The sequence below is a fragment of the Mytilus trossulus genome, chromosome 12 (genome assembly GCF_036588685.1).
Source record: "Mytilus trossulus isolate FHL-02 chromosome 12, PNRI_Mtr1.1.1.hap1, whole genome shotgun sequence".
NCBI lineage: Eukaryota > Metazoa > Mollusca > Bivalvia > Mytilida > Mytilidae > Mytilus > Mytilus trossulus.
In genome coordinates, this window is record NC_086384.1 from 13,846,950 (window position 1) to 13,867,105 (window position 20,156).

The following is a 20,156-nucleotide window of genomic DNA, read 5'->3' on the forward strand; positions in this document are numbered from 1 at the left end:
TTATTTGTAAAACAGCTTGCTGAATGAGTGACGATATTTTCAATTCTTTATTATAAACAAAATAATCCACGACTAAAAGATTGAATTTTCAAAGAAGAATTAAGCGTGTTACATTCAAAGCTCTGTGAACAATTTAATTTTGAGAAACCGTAGGACTTGACTACAGCTAATTTGAAAAGAGCATTGTTCGAATCGTATATCCATGCCGGGATCCATGCACTTAATATATTTCCTTAACTTTTAAACACTTTCAAACTCTTAAATGGTGCGCATGATGTTACTAATTCATTTATTTTGACCGTAATGTGTTGCATTCCGAAATTGACATATTTGACTGCCTAGATACTACAACCGTTCAGGAAGTACACCACTAATTCATGGTCCCATTACTTTCCATGTTAAATTCCTCCATTTCAACCAGGCACACCTCTTTCATTTTAAGTTCAAATAAAATGGCAATCATTGCATGTCAAAGCAACACTTTATGGTGTCTTCTACTGAAAAAATCAGCATACATTACATTGCATATAAGAAAGAACTGGTTTCCGGAACTTCGGATGTACCAAAACAGGTACCTCAGATCTGGCAAACAGACCAAATGTACCCTCTTTTTAAAAGTTGCTGCAGTTTTTTAAATATTTAAAATAAAAAGTCCAAAAGTGTTCTACAATGATCACCAGTCCTTTAGCTTTCATTTGATGCCAAAAATACCTAAATATCTTACATATTTTGAAAGTTACACTCATGCGTTGGAACTATTTTGCGTTAAATATGTACTACTTTCTGGTATGTGCTTTCTGGCCGGGCCCGAATTAGTGGTGTTACACCTTCATGCTGGCTGTTCAAACTCCTCCCTCCGGAAAGTCACAATGCCAGCCGTTTGCTTCTTTACAAACAAAAAAGGGAGGTTCATGGAAGAGCCTTCACAAACGCTTTTACACTTATACTTATCGGACATAGAAATTACCATAATTGTCCTATTCAGAATCGAAATAATTGATGCAAGCTATACTTTAAACTGACAACGCCATGGCTTAAAATGAAAAAAGACAAACAGACAGACAATAATACACTTGACACAACATAGAAAACTAAAGAAAAAACAAAATATATTCGTGTTATTTTAGCCCTCACTATCGCTCGGGCAAAACGAATCACTAATATAATGCCTACCCATGTTAAAACTACAATAAAGTATAGCCTGCATCAATCATTTCTCAATATTATGAATCAGTGTATAATACAGAAAATTCTTAAATTTTACAACTGCTAAATCAGTTAATTCAAAAAATGTGGACAATCTCAAATTTGCAATTATTATCCTTGTTTTCATTCAGTAAAAGTGTTCTATTTCTATTGATCGTTCGTTTAATGTAATTTATATCATATCTGTAGATTTGCGTACTTTGTTATGATACATTCACTGTGTCAAAATTATTTTTTAGCGGTTTTTTTTACACCAAAACATTAACACAAGTCGCAAGTTTCCGTAGAAATACATGTATGACTGGACTATTTGGACTGTGCAGACGTGTGAAATTAGTTTTTAAACAACATTTTTTTATGTTATTTCATCATATATTGAGTAGTAAATAAAGTTGTTTTGAATATTTGCTGAATAACCTGCTATTTAATCCATATCGCGCAACTTTTCAATTGTTGTTAATGTATATTTAGGTTTTGCATTTATTATATTATTCTAGACATTGTCGTAAATTTAGGCAAAAGCGTTTTACACGGATTATGTGTCATAATCTTGGACGAAGGTTTTAAATGCATTTACTCTATTTAGTTTATTATTTATTCTCTGTGACAGTTTGGACTATAATTTACAAATACGTGTTGTCGGACACTTATTACTCTTTTAATCTACGGTTATTTCTAATTTGGCATCTATTAATCTTCTTAATACTTTAATTGCTTGTGCTTATATATATATATATATATTGTTATTGTTTGCATGTTATATTGCATTTAGTTTGGAGTTTGTTCTATCTTGCCGGACTGCTAAAATAAAAGATTAGGAGCGAGATAGTCCTTCTTGATTTACATTTAGCCGGAACGCCATTTCACCCAGTTATAGAAATATAAAAACTGAATCCTTTATGTTTACGAGGGTGAACAATAATTGGAAAATTCGTATATGTCTTTTTTTAAATGGGAAAGTGCTGCATATAGCATAGAAATTTAATATTATCTATTCATTTTTTTTTGTCATTCTTCAAATATCGTTTGACATGTCTGGTTGAGACATTAATTAAAAAAAAAAATATACTGAATAGATTATCAGTTGGTGTCTCAACTATTTTGGATTTTTTCTAGTTCAGCTTTACAAAAACGTTTTGTATGAATAAACGGTCATACTTCATTATTATTTTACTAACATCATATCAAAATAATAGTAAAATACGCGCATGGACTATTATTTAATTTTTCACCCTGATGTATAAACAGTTATTTTATTAGAGATAAAACTATTGGCGAATAAGCGTAATATATTGTCTAAACATGATGGGACAACTTTATTTAGGGTTAATCATATGTTCAGTTTCTCAATAATAAAGCAATCAAATGTAAATAGAATGCAATCTAATGTCCAATATTATACATATCAAGACACAGATGTAATAAAGATGTCATTGAAGTAATTAATAATGTCTTTATTAGCTGACAACTGTAACAGGTGCTCATCTCTGACCACTATGATAAGCACCATGTATGCAACCGAATACAAAATAATCATACTTGTTTCCATTGCATATAATTAGGGTCGGATTTAGATTTTGTAGATTTTTTGGCTGTTATCAAAGAAGCTACGTGATTGTGCAACAGATAAATATAAAAAAAAGAAGAACCGATATGATTGCTAATAAGACAACTGTCCACAAGAGACCAAAAGGCAAATGACACAGAAATGGAAAGTCTACATAGATTATAATTTCATATTTAAACTTTAAACGAGAACTCGTGCAGTTAAACCTACAAAGTTATATGGTAATGACGTGTGTTTAAACCGCTTTCAAACCCAAATTTAGGAATGCTTGTTGTCCTTTTACCGAATTTATGACAAATGTCCTCCTGAAAAATACTGCATTTGGAATTTTGTAAATATATTCTTGGTTCCTCTCCAAAGCAACATACCGTATAGCGGGTTATTTTCAAGGATGTAAAATTTCGCGATTTCCATAAATAAGGTATACAAAATATTTTGGCGGTTATTATTTTGGCGGATTCAAAACTTTTATCAATACCTGTGCATATACACTTTTAAATTGGCGGAATTTATTTTGGCGATTTTGTTCTATCCGCGTAAATAAGCGAAAATTCACACCCGCGAAAATAACCCGCTATACGGTATACATGTATAGCTATTTAAATAAATTGGGGGGAAATTGCTGTATATTTCAATATTGTGAAAGATATGAGTATACTGTACATCATTGGAGATAAATATAAATTTAATATTTTTCTCCAATAAATGGATAGAGTATCCTTTCCTTACTTATAATATCACCTGCTGATATGATCCCTTCCTATAGACACCATGTTAATATACAATATATGTACATTGTCGGAAAATATAAAATTTATTTGTATTAGCTTTATAAACAGGACGAAAAGCGAGGCTCAGCCGAGCTTTTTTCCTGTTTCGTAGCGAGTACAAATACATTTTATATTTTCCGACAATGTACATATATTGATTTTATCCTGAAATTGAAACCCAACACTCGAAACTTTCGTTGTCGAATATAAATCATATATCTCTAATGTTTCAAAGAGATCGACAGTTTAAACGCGCACCCAAAATGAACTGGTTCAGAGAAAGAAAAATCCCAATTACACCCTTCTCACCATGGAAGAGGGGTAACAGGAGACTTTATTTGTACATGTACAAATAAAGCAAAAAAATATTTGTATACCTGTTATTTGTACAAAAGAAGGCTGAATTGATTGCAGGATAAAGTGTCTCTATAGACTCTTTCTTCAATCATTATATCACTTGCTATTAGGATTACTCCATAAAGGCACACATAAAGTGTCTCTATAATTGATCCTTTCTGTATTTATAACATCACCTCCTGATAATACACTCTCCTATAGACACAATAGAAAGTGTCCCTGTTGGCCCTTTCTTTACATATAACATCACCTGCTGATATGACCCCTTCCTATAGACACCATAGAAAGTGTCTCTATTGATCTTTTCTTTACTTATAACATTACCTGCTGATATGACACCTTCCTATAGACACCATAGAAAGTGTCTCTATTGATCCTTTCTTTACTTATAACATCACCTGCTGATATGACTCATTCGTATAGACACCATAGAAAGTGTTTCTATTGAACCTTTGTTTACCAATAACATTATCTGCTGATCTGACCCCCTCCTATAGACACCATATAAAGTGTCTCCATTGATCCTTTGTTTACTTAAAACATCAACTGCTGATATGACCCCTTCCTATAGACACCATAGAAAGTGTCTCTATTGATCCTTTCTTTACTTATAACATCGACTGCTGATATGACTCCTTCCTATAGACACCATAGAAAGTGTCTCTATTGATCCTTTCTTTACTTATAACATCACCTGCTGATATGACCCCTCGATAAAGACATCATAGAAAGTGTCCCTATTGGTCCTTTCTTTGCTTATAACATCACCTGCTTATATGACCCCTCGACATAGACATCATAGAAAGTGTCCCTATTGATCCTTTCTTTACTTAAAACATTACCTGCTGATGTGGCCCCTTCCTATAGACACCATACAAAGTGACTCTATTGATCCTTTCTTTACTTATAACATCACCTGCTGATATGACCCCTTCCTATAGACACCATCGAAAGTGTCTCTATTGATCCTTTCGTTACTTATAACATCACCTGCTGATATGACCCCTTCCTATAGACATCATAGAAAGTGTCTCTATTGATCCTTTGTTTACTTATAACATCACCTGCTGATATGACCCCTTCCTATAGACATTATAGAAAGTGTCTCTATTGATCCTTTCTTTACTTATAAAATCACCTGCTGATATGACCCCTTCCTATAGACATTATAGAAAGTGTCTCTATTGATCCTTTCTTTGCTTATAACATCACCTCAGTCCTGCTGATATAACCCCTTCCTATAGACATCATAGAAAGTGTCTCTATTGATCCTTTTTTTGCTTATGACACCACCCGCTGATATGACCCTATCCTATTAACACCATAGAAAGTGTCCATATTGATCCTTTCTTTACTGAAAACATTACCTGCTGATGTGGCCCCTTCCTATAGACACCATACAAAGTGTCTCTATTGATCCTTTCTTTACTTATAACATCACCTGCTGATATGACCCCTTCCTATAGACACCATCGAAAGTGTCTCTATTGATCCTTTCATTACTTATAACATCACCTGCTGATATGACCCCTTCCTATAGACATCATAGAAAGTGTCTCTATTGATCCTGTGTTTACTTAAGACACCACCTGCTGATATGACCCCTTCCTATAGACATTATAGAAAGTGTCTCTATTGATCCTTTCTTTACTTATAAAATCACCTGCTGATATGACCCCTTCCTATAGACATTATAGAAAGTGTCTCTATTGATCCTTTCTTTGCTTATAACATCACCTCAGTCCTGCTGATATAACCCCTTCCTATTGACACCATAGAAAGTGTCCATATTGATCCTTTCTTTACTTAAAACATTACCTGCTGATGTGGCCCCTTCCTATAGACACCATAGAAAGTGTCCATATTGATCCTTTCTTTACTTAAAACATTACCTGCTGATGTGGCCCCTTCCTATAGACACCATCGAAAGTGTCTCTATTGATCCTTTCGTTACTTATAACATCACCTGCTGATATGACCCCTTCCTATAGACATCATAGAAAGTGTCTCTATTGATCCTTTGTTTACTTAAGACATCACCTGCTGATATGACCCCTTCCTATAGACATTATAGAAAGTGTCTCTATTGATCCTTTCTTTACTTATAAAATCACCTGCTGATATGACCCCTTCCTATAGACATTATAGAAAGTGTCTCTATTGATCCTTTCTTTGCTTATAACATCACCTCAGTCCTGCTGATATAACCCCTTCCTATAGACATCATAGAAAGTGTCTCTATTGATCCTTTTTTTGCTTATGACACCACCCGCTGATATGACCCTTTCCTATTGACACCATAGAAGGTGTCCATATTGATCCTTTCTTTACTTAAAACATTACCTGCTGATGTGGCCCCTTCCTATAGACACCATCGAAAGTGTCTCTATTGATCCTTTCGTTACTTATAACATCACCTGCTGATATGACCCTTCCTATAGACATGATAGAAAGTGTCCTTATTGGTCCTTTCTTTGCTTATAACATCACCTGCTTTTATGACCCCTCGGTATAGACATCATAGAAAGTGTCCCTATTGATCCTTTCTTTACTTAAAACATTACCTGCTGATGTGGCCCCTTCCTATAGACACCATACAAAGTGTCTCTATTGATCCTTTCTTTACTTATAACATCACCTGCTGATATGACCCCTTCCTATAGACACCATCGAAAGTGTCTCTATTGATCCTTTCGTTACTTATAACATCACCTGCTGATATGACCCCTTCCTATAGACATCATAGAAAGTGTCTCTATTGATCCTTTGTTTACTTAAGACATCACCTGCTGATATGACCCCTTCCTATAGACATTATAGAAAGTGTCTCTATTGATCCTTTCTTTACTTATAAAATCACCTGCTGATATGACCCCTTCCTATAGACATTATAGAAAGTGTCTCTATTGATCCTTTCTTTGCTTATAACATCACCTCAGTCCTGCTGATATAACCCCTTCCTATAGACATCATAGAAAGTGTCTCTATTGATCCTTTTTTTGCTTATGACACCACCCGCTGATATGACCCTTTCCTATTGACACCATAGAAAGTGTCCATATTGATCCTTTCTTTACTTAAAACATTACCTGCTGATGTGGCCCCTTCCTATAGACACCATCGAAAGTGTCTCTATTGATCCTTTCGTTACTTATAACATCACCTGCTGATATGACCCCTTCCTATAGACATCATAGAAAGTGTCCCTATTGGTCCTTTCTTTGCTTATAACATCACCTGCTTTTATGACCCCTCGATATAGACATCATAGAAAGTGTCCCTATTGATCCTTTCTTTACTTAAAACATGACCTGCTGATGTGGCCCCTTCCTATAGACACCATACAAAGTGTCTCTATTGATCCTTTCTTTACTTATAACATCACCTGCTGATATGACCCCTTCCTATAGACACCATCGAAAGTGTCTCTATTGATCCTTTCGTTAATTATAACATCACCTGCTGATATGACCCCTTCCTATAGACATCATAGAAAGTGTCTCTATTGATCCTTTTTTTACTTAAGACATTACCTGCTGATATGACCCCTTCCTATAGACACCATCGAAAGTGTCTCTATTAATCCTTTCTTTACTTATAACATCACCTGCTGCTTTGCTTATAACACTTTCTATGGTGTCTATAGGAAGGGGTCATATCAGCCGGTGATGTTCTAAATTAAGAAATGATCAACAGAGACACTTCCTATGGTGTCTATAGGAAGGGGTCATATCAGCAGGTGATGTTATAAGAAAAGAAAGGATCAATAGAGACACTTTCTATAATGTCTATATCGAGGGGTCATATCAGCAGGTGGTGTTAAAAGTAAACAATGGATCAATAGAGACACTTTCTATGGTGTCTATAGCAAGGTTTCATATCAGCAGGTAATGTTATAAGTAAAGAAAGGATCAATAGAGACACTTTCTATGATGTCTATAGGAAGGGGTCATATCAGCCGGTGATGTTCTAAATTAAGAAATGATCAATAGAGACACTTCCTTTGGTAACTATATGAAGGGGTCATTTCAGCAGGTGATGTTATAAGTAAAGAAAGGATCAATAGAGACACTTTCCATGTTGTCTATAGGAAGGGGTCTTATCTGCCGGTGATGTTCTAAATTAAGAAAGGATCAATAGAGACACTTTCTATGATGTCTATAGGAAGGTGTCATATCAGCAGGTGATGCTAGAAGTAAAAAAAGGGTAAACAGGGACACTTTTTATGGTGTCTATATGAAGAGGTCATATCAGCAGGTGATGTTATAAGTAAAGAAAGGATCAATAGAGACCCTTTTTATGATGTCTATAGAAAGGGGTCATATCAGCAGGTGATGTTATAAGTAAAGAAAGGGTCAATAGAGACACTTTCTATGGTGTCTATAGGAAAGTGTCATATCAGCAGGTGATGTCATAAGTAAACAAAGGATCAATAGAGACACTTTCTATGGTGTTTATATGAAGCAGTCATATCAGCGGGTGATGTTATAAGTAAAGAAAAGATCATTAGAGACACTTTTTATGGTGTCTATACGAAGGGGTCATATCAGCAGGAGATGTTATAAGTAGAGAAAGGATCAATAAAGACACTTTCTATGGTGTCTTTATGAAGGGGTCATATCAGCAGGTGATGTTATAAGTAAACAAAGGATCAATAGAGACACTTTATATGGTGTCTATAGGAAGGGGTCATATCAGCAGGTGATGTTATAATTAAAGAAAGGATCAATAGAGACACTTTCTATGGTGTCTTTATGAAGGGGTCATATCAGCAGGTGATGTTATAAGCAAAGAAAGGATCAATAGAGACACTTTCTATAATGTCTATAGGAAGGGGTCATATCAGCAGGTGATGTTATAAGTAAAGAAAGGATCAATAGAGACACTTTCTATAATGTCTATAGGAAGGGGTCATATCAGCAGGTGATGTCTTAAGTAAACAAAGGATCAATACAGACACTTTCTATGTTGTCTTTAGGAAGGGATCATGTCAGCAGGTGATGTTTTAAGTAAATAAAGGGTCAATAGAGACACTGTCTTTGGTGTCTTCACGAAGGGGTCATATGAAAAGATGATGTTATAAGTAAAGAAAGGGTCAACAGGGACACTTTGTATGGTGTCTATATGAAGGGGTCATATCAGCAGGTGATGTTATAAATAAAGAAAGGATCAATAGAGACACTATCAGAATTGTTTATAGGAAGAAGTCATATCAGCCGATGAGGTTAGAAGTAAAGAAAGGTCCAAAAGAGACACTTTATATATATATGGTTCATCTTTCAAAAAAAAAATACCGAAAGAATTCAGTATAATTTTACAATATATTCATCATGTCTTGTGCAGAAAATATTTAACCACATCTACATCATAGTGTCATCTTTTATCGCAATTTAATATTGTTACTCAGGAATAATGTTAAAGTGTAATGGCAACTTACATTTAGCGGTATCCTTACCAATGCAAAAAGCTAGGAAAGCATGTTTTAAGATTAAGAAAACAATTTGATTGGATAATCCTTGTAAACTTTTTGAAAAATTATTTGATATATTAGTAAGTCCGATATGACTGTATTGTAGTGAGATTTGTGGTGTTTTTGATAATTCGGGAGACAATTCCATTTTGGAAAAAATCCATATGAAATCATAAAAGAAAAGTTTTTTTAACATAATTATGTTAAGGTCTGAAAACACACTTGTATCCAAATTTTTCTGGCAACTGAAAAAAAACCAACCCGTGCACAAATAAATGTATTCTATTTCAAACAATCTAGGATTTTCAAACCTAGCTGGGGGGAAGGGGGGGTGGGGAGTTATCTATATTAAACAATGTTTAACAAGTATTAAACAACGATAAATTGATCAGTGCACACAGGATCAATCATCAAAAATGCACGATTCATCCAAACTAAAACTTTATCAACAATTTCATAATTCAAGTCAGCGTAGTTCTTATGTTTGTTAAATGTAGACAGCTCATATTTACCTTTGATAAGACAGCGTTTGTTTGATCAAGCTAACCAAGAGTTACAATTTTTATTAGATTCTTCTTCAAAGTGTAGATTATATAAGTATGTTGTAACAAATGTAGTTTTGCAATTTTATTTACAGAAATGCATTCCTGTACTTTTTCGTAAATGTATAACAAGGATTCGTTTGTCTTCACATAACCTTTGTATTGAAACTGGACGTTATGTTGGTACTAATAGAAATGAAAGAAATTGTATTTTTTGTGATTTAGGAGTAATAGAGGATGAATTTCATTTTATTCTTCAATGTAGTAGATATACTGATTTGCGAAAAAAATATATAAAAAAATATTACTGGTCTAAGCTATCAACTTTTAAATTATTAGAATTACTAGAACAAACCCGCGAAATCGCGGGCATTCAGAGCGTATTTGAAAGGATGTAAAGTGTTGTAGGAAGAATTTTGTAAAAGATTTAATGACTTGAGAATTTCAGGAAAAATTAAAAGTACTAAAAGGTACTTTGGGACAGGAAAATGTTTTTTTAACCCTCCTGCTTTATTTCCAAAATTCCCATTTTTTGTTTTCTATTAATTTCATTATGAACATACATTTAGTGTACATGTATTTTGAACATTCCAGTCAGGAGCCCGTAATTCAATGGTTCAGTGATATTTGTTTTTCGTTCATTTTTTGTACACAAATAAGGCTGTTAGTTTTCTCGTTTGAATTGTTTTACATTATCATTTCGGGGCATTTTATATCAGACTATGCAGTATCGGCTTTTGCTTATTGTTGAAGGCCGTAAGGTGACCTTTCAATGTTAATTTCGGTGTCATTTTAGTCTCTTGTGGAGAGCTTTCTCATTGATATTCATACCACATCTTCTTTTTTTGTAAAACATTTAGTGACTTGAGAATTTCAGAAAAGGTATCAAAAGTCATAGGTAATTTGGGACAGGATAATTGATTTTCTAGCCCGACTCCTTCTTTTTCCACTTTTTGTTGTTTGTTCTCTATTAATTTTAATGACACATGAATAATTTTAGCGCTTATCTGTATATAATAAACTTTCATTAAAGGGGGGTCGGATTTAGGGGGCCCGCCCCCCCCCTTTTTTTGGAAAATAATTGGTTGCTTATATAGGGAATCACTGAAGCATGACCGGAGCGGGCCCCACTTAGGCAGTCAACGGGCCCCTGCGTATGAAAATTTCTGGATCCGCCACTGCGGAGGGGCCCTGATCCAAATATCCCAGGCTTAAAAACATGAAATCCTGAGGTTCTGAATTTATTTTACAAATTAAATATCTCGACATCCCGAAATTCAAAAAAAAAGAAATCCCGGATCCCGAAATGGTCAATCCTGAAATTTCGATCTGATAAACACCCGTTCCAGACGTCCCGAAAGTGTATTTTCTTTTTACAGTCAATTCTCAGTGTAATAATTGATGCACAGCGGTCATTGATTGATTATTCAGACCCTGTCTATTAAATAAACCCTGTGACTGCCGCGGATACTTGAAAATTATATCAGACAGAAAAATACACTTTATTCGTAGTATAGGTATTTGTTTCAAAGTAAAAAGAAAAACGCAAACCGGAAGTCTAATCTGACTTAAAATTTCGCCCAATGACGGAAACATATCCGGACGTCTTTTTTCTCGTTTTTCACCCAAAATAACTTAATCCGAATAATCATATGAATGGATGACAAATGTGATTATGCACTGTACCCATAGGACACAGAGGCATGATGATTAATTTATTGTGGAAAGAAGAGAAGCGACACCCAAAATGAGGTCTTCTCGTTTAATAGTATAGATTATCAGGTGAAAACACAAAACAGCTTTGTAACTTGGGGAAGTATATACATTTCTCTTTTAAATCAAGAAACAGTTTATTGTAATAAAAGATATATTGTATTGATAAAACTTCTGACGTCATCTATTGTTTATTATGCATATTGTTTATATTGTTTGTAATATGCCATATGTATATGTTCCAGACCATATGAGTATTTGGACCGTACGCGTACGGTCCGGACCGTATACCTATACCCATACGGTCCGACCATACGCGTACGGTCGGACCGTATGAGTATACGCATACGGTCCAGCTGACAATACATGTTATTGAGTCAAATAGATTAAATTTAAACAAACATTCATCGAAATCTTTGTTTTTAGTTTTACAAATTGTTATTATTGCAATTAGATGGATAAAGTGAACAAGCGAACAGTTGAAATTAAATATTAGTTGAGCTGTACATCTGAATCCTATTTTTGTACTCTCGCACTAGGTGACACTTGCTACCACAAGTAACGTAATATTTGTTTACATTTACATGTTTTCAGTTCATGCATGTTCCTAAGCTTTGCATTATAATATTATAAAACAATTGTCCTCCCACATTATGCTTACTTCCGATATCTTCAATTTCAGTGAGCATAATTAAATACAGAAAAAAAATGTAATGTATTACATCGACATGCTAATTATAAGAGATTTAAGTAGCGTTCTTTTTTTAAGTAATTAAACTCTAAAGTTTGTTTTTCAATTACAATTGAACTTTTTATATTAATTTTAGAGTTAAGTTGTGTTGATCTGTTATATGATTTGTATCTAATAAACTTGACTAACTTCTTAATATTAGTCAGACCATACGCGTACGGTCCGACCGTATGAGTATTTTGAAAAAGTACGCATACGGTCCAGACCGTACGCTTACGGTCCAAATACTCATACGGTCTGGAACATATACACTGTACTGGTACTTGATTAAACTGATGAGCCGTAAGGCTCAAAGTTAATAAAGAATTTGAATTTGAATGTTGATGTGTTAAGTAATAAATTAGAAAGGTCATCTCTGTGTAAAATAAGATTAAGTGCACACAATCTTGCTATTGAAAAGGGCGACATTTAGGTTTACCCATGCACCGATGAACGAGTTTGTAATGTATGTAAATCGGGTGAGGTAGAAGATGAAAATCACTTTTTACTGAAATGTGAAAAAAAAAAAATTTTACTACAGAATAAACGTTAAAACTATTATATCAAATATACTTCCTACATGTTGTTGTGAAAATCAGCTTAATATTAAAAGCTGCATTAATAGTAATTCTTTGAAAGTCCTGAAAGTGACAAGTTCTTATCTACATAAATATCTGGTATACAGAAATATGAATTTGGCTTCTTTTAAAACTGTAACATATTTAATTATTTTGTTATAATGTACTGAAATATGGGCCTTTGCCAATTATTGTAATTGTGTTTGTGCCAATAAAGTATTTGTATTTGTATTTGAATTTATTCTGATATAAGAGCAAAGTCCCGTAAGACCCCTTTTAATATTTTAAAGAATGATTATATTTGTGTTAAACCCCAAAACTGACGCAGGAACTGCAGAAATATGATCACTTTTGTCTTTGAACCGACAGTAAAGTCCCTGAGAATGTTGGGCGTTCTTTGGATGAATAAATACGCAGCCAAGGAGATTTTGCATCCTTTGTCTCGTGATGAGATAGAGTGCCAGGCTCTCTGTGCGTTAATAGCCCTTCGAAGAACTTCTCCTTGCAGGGTCTAGAGGTGGGCTGTTGCAAGGCTAAATTTCAATTTCTCTATCCAATATACCCTCATTTTCCAGTGTAATTTCAAATTTGTCGACATTGATTTCGATTAAAGACCTTCCGGTTGTATTAATGATTATTGATTGGATATCATCATGAGCATGCATGAAATATTTGATGCTGAACGTAAAACAAACCACAATCAATTAATTTAATATTACTGTATCAGTTTAAATTAAATATACTTCTTCTGCTAGTGTTGTGGGGTACACAATACAACCATACAATAATAATTTATTAACTTCTAACCATCAATAATACAATATACATGTACACAATTCACATTATAAAAGGAAACCTTAAAATTATTACAGCCATTCTAAAAAAAATTTATGAGAGACGGATTAAAAAGGAACTATAGTACATGTATTAAAAAATTTCCAAAAAGCTATTATAAAACAAAAGTTAAATATTAAAACATATTTACATCAATTATAGGTATAAAAACCCGTCTTCTACGATCTAAAATAAGTTTGCAGGTTCTGACACATTTTTGTATCACATTAATATTTTCACTCGCTAAAATAAATGAAAGTTTCAAGGAATTCGTCAATACACTAAAATTTTCGTTTTCAAAGTTTAAAATCTTATACAGTTCGTCTCTAAGATCGTCGTACAACGGACATGCAGTCAATACATGCTCCTCCGTTTCAATTATATCGTCACAAACAAAACAAGTTCTTTGATCTATTGGAAGACTCTCGTAGCGTCCTGTCTCCACCCGAATTGAAACAACACCACAGCGAAACTGAGAGTCAATTTATGTTGAATAATCGAAAAAAATGAGTAATTACTAATTAAAAAAGCAAATCTTGGAACACAAGAATAAAAGATAAAGCAAATTAACACTAGTGATGTCAAGGTTCCTCTATTAAAATATATGTGAATAAAATGCATAATGATTGTATGTATTGATACAAATTATAAAATACATTTACACCTTGATTACATTGAAAGTGTAAGGATACCCTACATTTATCATGATAATTATGTTCACTGTGAACGAAGTCAAATTTTAGAATGACTATCCTCCCCCTTTTTACATCTTGTAAATTACTCAAATCATCGTTTTGCATTCATTATAAAATCATAGATAAAATTATATTAATTGTGTGGCAAACTTCTTTTAGTTGTGTCCAAACAATAAAATTTTAAGAAAAAAATAACCTATTTCCTCCATTTAGTTTTCATTTCACTTGGTTTTTTTTATCGTTGCAAGATTAATACAATTTATTGTTTCCCAAATCAATATTATGTACTATAAAAAAAAAAAAACTCTTATAAGTAAATTCAAATTTTACAAACCATTAAAATCATACTTCCCTGCAATCTTACATAACTAATGCTAGCTGTTATTTAACTTAATTAATAAAGTAACATGTCATTAATTTTTAATTTACAACCCGTTAGTGTACAAAGGGAAGCAACTTTAGTTGTTCTATGTAGGGGTAAAATTGGCAGGTTGATGGTGCAAAATCAGCAGGTGCCATATCAGCAGATGAGTGATCTAGACCCGTCTCGTATATTCGGTGTGCTTTATCGACGTCATCACAGATGGCTATTGCCCTTATTTATATAACACATACAATTTACCTGTATTTAATACTAATATTAAAAAAATAACATTACTCTGTATTTTATGTTGATAACTTATAATTTTAAAAGTAGTTAATAGCATTCGGTTTGCCTAGCTTAACGTGATTATATGAACAATCTGGTAACTACTTTTAGATATTATTGCATGCCTTTTCGTAGTGTTATTGCATATAAAGCAATTCGCTCTCACTCGGCAAATTTAAGGGACAAATACCTCAATGGTACATTTGTGATTTAAAAAAAGTAAGTTTCACCAACCCTTAATTAATATCAGTACATATAAAAAAAGAAGATGTGGTATGATTGCAAACGAGACAACCTTCCACAAGTCACCATAACTTAACCTTATCTTATAAACAATCTAAGATGAAAAATGTCATGTAATAATTTGACAATAACATGTTTGATATACTGCGAATTTTCCAATTTTGATGGTTGAACTTTTCTTTAATACACATTTTTTTTCACCACTTGCTTTATTGAGTGTCATAAAGTGTCACTTTTGTTATATAAACATTTAAAATATGGCCCATTTCAGTATTATTTCCGGGCAATTTATTCAATAGTACCTTATGTTTGTATGTTATTCCACAATGGTTTTGTTGCAGATAAAGGCATCATAGCAATTACTCTCTGTTTTTCGTATGTCTGTGAGTATCAAATTTTGCATAACGCATATGTCGCTCAAGATTTTGTCCAATTTCCAATGTCTATTTAGAAAAGAAAACGGCGCTACAGTCTTCGTACTGTCTTTGAAGTCCACAATTGGTTCTCGTACTACACAATTACAAGGTGCAAAAAAAAATTAAAAAAAAAAATGTAAAAATCTTATATAGACAAGATATCACAAATAAGGTTGACCTGTAAAAATCTCTTTTTTCGTCTTGTGTACATGTTATACCAGAAAATGGAACAAACCCAAGATAAAACAACAAATACAAGTGCCACGGCGCACTTGCACTACCATGCATTATTTAGAAAGAATAAAATAAATCTGAAAACTTTCTTAAAGAGGGAGCTGGAGAGAAGATACAAAACCATAATTTAAGACGAAAAATACTAGCCAAACAAAAAAGACTACTAAGAAAGCACCCTAACAATATACACAAAAAACTGAAGCTTTAGAATGCGCGACACAAACTTCTTAAACACATGGATTAACTCAGCTTCCCTATTGTAGCAGCACCTATTTTTCTGGTAACATCAGTCAGTTTTAATCAAGTTCAAATATGCTCTCAAGCATTAGGAAGATTGTAGGATTGTTATTTTTTTTTTGCAGATGGTGGTCAATTCTGTCTTTCCTGCAGTGATGCACCAGATATGGCTTCGTGTAGACAAATCACTCAATGTAAAAATGAGGAGGTTTGTAAGCAAAATATATATATAAAAAAAATGTCCCTAGTTGATAACTTAGACTATTGCACAGCTTTGTTTCTTGTTGTTCCACGTCATTTCTTCATCTGCACTTGATTATCAACAAATTTAACATTATCATTTCGTTTATACAGTGCACATATTGGTCTATCGTAATTTGAATGCCAAATATTAAGCATATCGATCAGTATATCATTAAAACAAAGTAAATTCAGATGTGAGGTTGATTTCAAGGCGACATATAAACAAGTAATATAATTTCTTATAGTTGCCTACATAGAAAAATATGTGTTGCATAGCTTTTAAAAACAAGTCGATTCGGTTTGTGTATGTCGATAACAATATCTATCCACACAAAGTTTATTAGACTCTTTCGATGACAGAGTTTTCTAACCATTCATGAAAAATGACAAATGAAGCCTTTACGATAAAATAACATAAACTGTACTATACCCAACGTTTTGTGCGATTAAACATAGAATAAACACATTTCGTTAAAAAGGGTTGTATATACTCATTTGACAACTGAAAAATTAATTTGTCACCACTTTAAAAATTGCTTAAATTTGTGTAAATTTCAGTTGCTTTCAGAAATAAATCATATCGCAGATCTAAATACAAAGTTTTTACATCAGTTACTTTCTACCCATAATGACAAATATTAAACAATTCAAAAAAAGATTGATATCAAAAAAGCAATATATCGAACTCCATGGACTTCAAAACGGAAAGTCCATAATCAAATGGCAAAATTATGTATAAAAGCCCAAACACATCAAACGAATGGACAACAACTGTCATAACCCTGACTTGATACTGGCATTATCTTATTATTATTAAACCTGGTTTTATAGCTAGCTAAACATTTTACTTGTAATTTCCGCCTTTGTATACAAGTTTATGAAAAATCATCAGCGTCCAAAAAAAAAAATGAAACAATTAGAAAAATGAAAAGAAAGTTGATATTTGAAGAAAACTAGACCTGGGCGTCATTGAGGTCAATGTATATTTGCAGAAAAGACCACTGATAAAGGTATTACTTTAATGTTAACGAAAGACATCAGGTAATAACAATAGTGAACAGGTGTCTTTATGTATGAAACAATTACACAATAGATACATGTATATATTTCCTATGACACAGATAATGAAGACACAACGCTTTATATGTCTTTAACAGGTATGCTTTGTTCACAAATATTCCAATGACAGAGATCAGATAAGATATGATATGGGTTGTTCATATCCAGAGGTAAAAAAGTTTTACAAACATTTAATTTATTATACATGTATCTCGTAATGAATAGCATAAAGGCCAACAAACGCCGGTACTTTTACCGGAAATATATGGTTTAAATTTATAGGTTTGTACTGTTTTTGACACAAAATTCCAATCACGATACAGAAATTTTGTTACAAGAACTATGAAACTATTCTGCTGCCACTGGTTCAAAACATTTACCGTCCGAAATTCTAAAATATCGGTGTATGTTGGCCTTTATGCTTTTCTACGTTTTTCTCATGAATGTTATATTTAATTTCTGTTCTGGATTATTCAAGTGACATATAAAGGGTTATTTAAAGCCAAACAGTGACTAAGGTTGTCTCGTACGTGTGCTAGTGATTTTGTCCCGATGGGTACTGGTGAAATGGTTCTAATCGTTGAAAGAAATATAGCCCTTGTCGAGTATCGAGACAGTACCACACCACCACAATGATGATGCTTGACGTTATCTTGAATATAAGATTGGAAGTAATAGTTATGATGTTTTAATTTTGTTACTCATTGGTTCATAGGTAAAAAAAACTATTGAATTGGCGGTTTGTTATTCTGCTGCGGTATTCATTACACAAAAGTGTTCATCATTGGTTTTTTTATGAATTTTTTTTTGTTATAAATTAAACGTTACTTTTCTCAACTGAATAATATCATATTTCTCATGTCAAGTAGATTTTTGGAATTCTGATTTGTACTTGATTTTAATTAGTATTATTCAGACCTTTATACTGGTGTCTTATGCACAAAGGTACATGTAACACATACCATTCAGTTGTAGTACATTCGTAGAAAAAGAACGAGGAAATATGCGACATTTGGAACATATCCGTTTTCCTCTGTGACACAGACATCCGTAATGATTATACTGGCACCCGTTGTAAAGTTTTTCACATGCAACTAGGTACCCCAGATTACTTGTTTGAATTACTAATTATAAAGGGTATCACAATAGGAAACGCAATCTCTGTAATTTTGTTTCAATTTGGAGATAAATACTCAATATGCAAGCACATACAGTTAGAGCGCTGAAATCTTCTCTTTATGTTCAATCTTTGATTCCAAAGAACACCAATTGTCATTTTCAATGGATAGATGCCTTCAAAATAGTCATAAGGTTAAATTATCAGATAAGAAGATATTATGTATGTAACGGAATGTTCAACATTGAAGCTATTAGTTGCACTTATTTTGAATATTTTGTTTTGTTTTGTTTTGTTTTGTTTTGTTTTGTTTTATTTTATATTTATTCTTTATCTACAGATTTGCCTGAAAGATGAACCAGGACACTTGTTTGGTAAAAGAAGTGATCATAATCATATTCTATGTCAGCAATGTTGTAATGATACTCATATTTGCAACGCTGATTTACCATGCATTGGACATATTCAAGGTACATGATCAGAAATTTAGAAGTAACAATATGAAAAACTTAACAGATTTAAAGAAAGACTATTAAAAAAAAGACTGTTTCAAGAGAGCACCAAGGACAAAATAAGAATAAAAACGAAAGTACATACAAAACCCTTACAAAATCAGATAGCCAGCTTAATAAATAATACCGAATAAGGGAGATGACCTGTTGTTCTTACTGCATTGAATTTCATAATATCTCAGAATTTTATTTTAATTTTTGTTTTAAGCCTAAATGCATGCATTTAAACTAGTTATCATATTGTTAAGAAAAAAAACTCTTTTCTCGAATGAATAATGAAATAGTGTTGTCTGGTAAAATTATCGAGTTCCAAAAAATCAAGTCAAAGGTTTCTGGTTGCGATATCCTAATCAAAACCAAGCAACAATTTAAAAATGCTGTACAGTTTACTTTGTTTATATATTGCACAGAATGAAAGGAAATATTTATTTTGTTTTACAAGATGAAGTTTGTCTTTCCTGTAGTGGAGTAGAAACACCTACAGCGTGCTTCAGGAATACATCTTGTAACAAGGAAGAGGTGAGATCATTGTTTAAAGAAGTAGTTATTGTTGATGTATGATGAAACCTGAACTAATGTATTCCAGTGAACAATGTAACCAATCTCATTCGGTTGGAACAACCGTTTGCATAATTACTCATGAAAAAAATCCAGTTTAATAATTGAAACATAAAAAAACGTCATTAGATCTTAGCTTTTAACTTTATCGTGTTTATAATTAGAACAAATAGTCTACCTTAAGAACAATTACACGAAAGATGTGTACGTATTATTAAATTGATTTAATTTCTTAAATAATGTGGTTCTACTTTAATTCCTCTATTAAAGTGTCATATTTTTTTAGTAAACGATCAAAACATTAAGTCAAATTAAATTGATATTATTTGATGTTATTTTTTTTTTAAAGGTTTGTTTTATGCACAAATACCGAACTGAATCTGGAAAGTTACTGTACGATTTCGGGTGCAAACCAGCATCAGTAAG

At 32.9% G+C, this 20,156-nt stretch overlaps 1 protein-coding gene across 1 annotated transcript in view; it reads left to right on the top strand.

Annotated features, from left to right (window-relative positions):
- LOC134692229 (uncharacterized) overlaps positions 1-20,156 on the top strand; it is a 50,047-nt gene that overhangs the window by 4,245 nt on the left and 25,646 nt on the right. The window contains exons 2-7 of the mRNA XM_063552679.1: positions 15,696-15,737; positions 16,367-16,449; positions 17,642-17,713; positions 19,001-19,130; positions 19,615-19,691; positions 20,080-20,151. Of these exons, the coding sequence (XP_063408749.1) occupies positions 15,696-15,737; positions 16,367-16,449; positions 17,642-17,713; positions 19,001-19,130; positions 19,615-19,691; positions 20,080-20,151 (476 nt within the window). The remainder of the gene's footprint in view (positions 1-15,695; positions 15,738-16,366; positions 16,450-17,641; positions 17,714-19,000; positions 19,131-19,614; positions 19,692-20,079; positions 20,152-20,156) is intronic.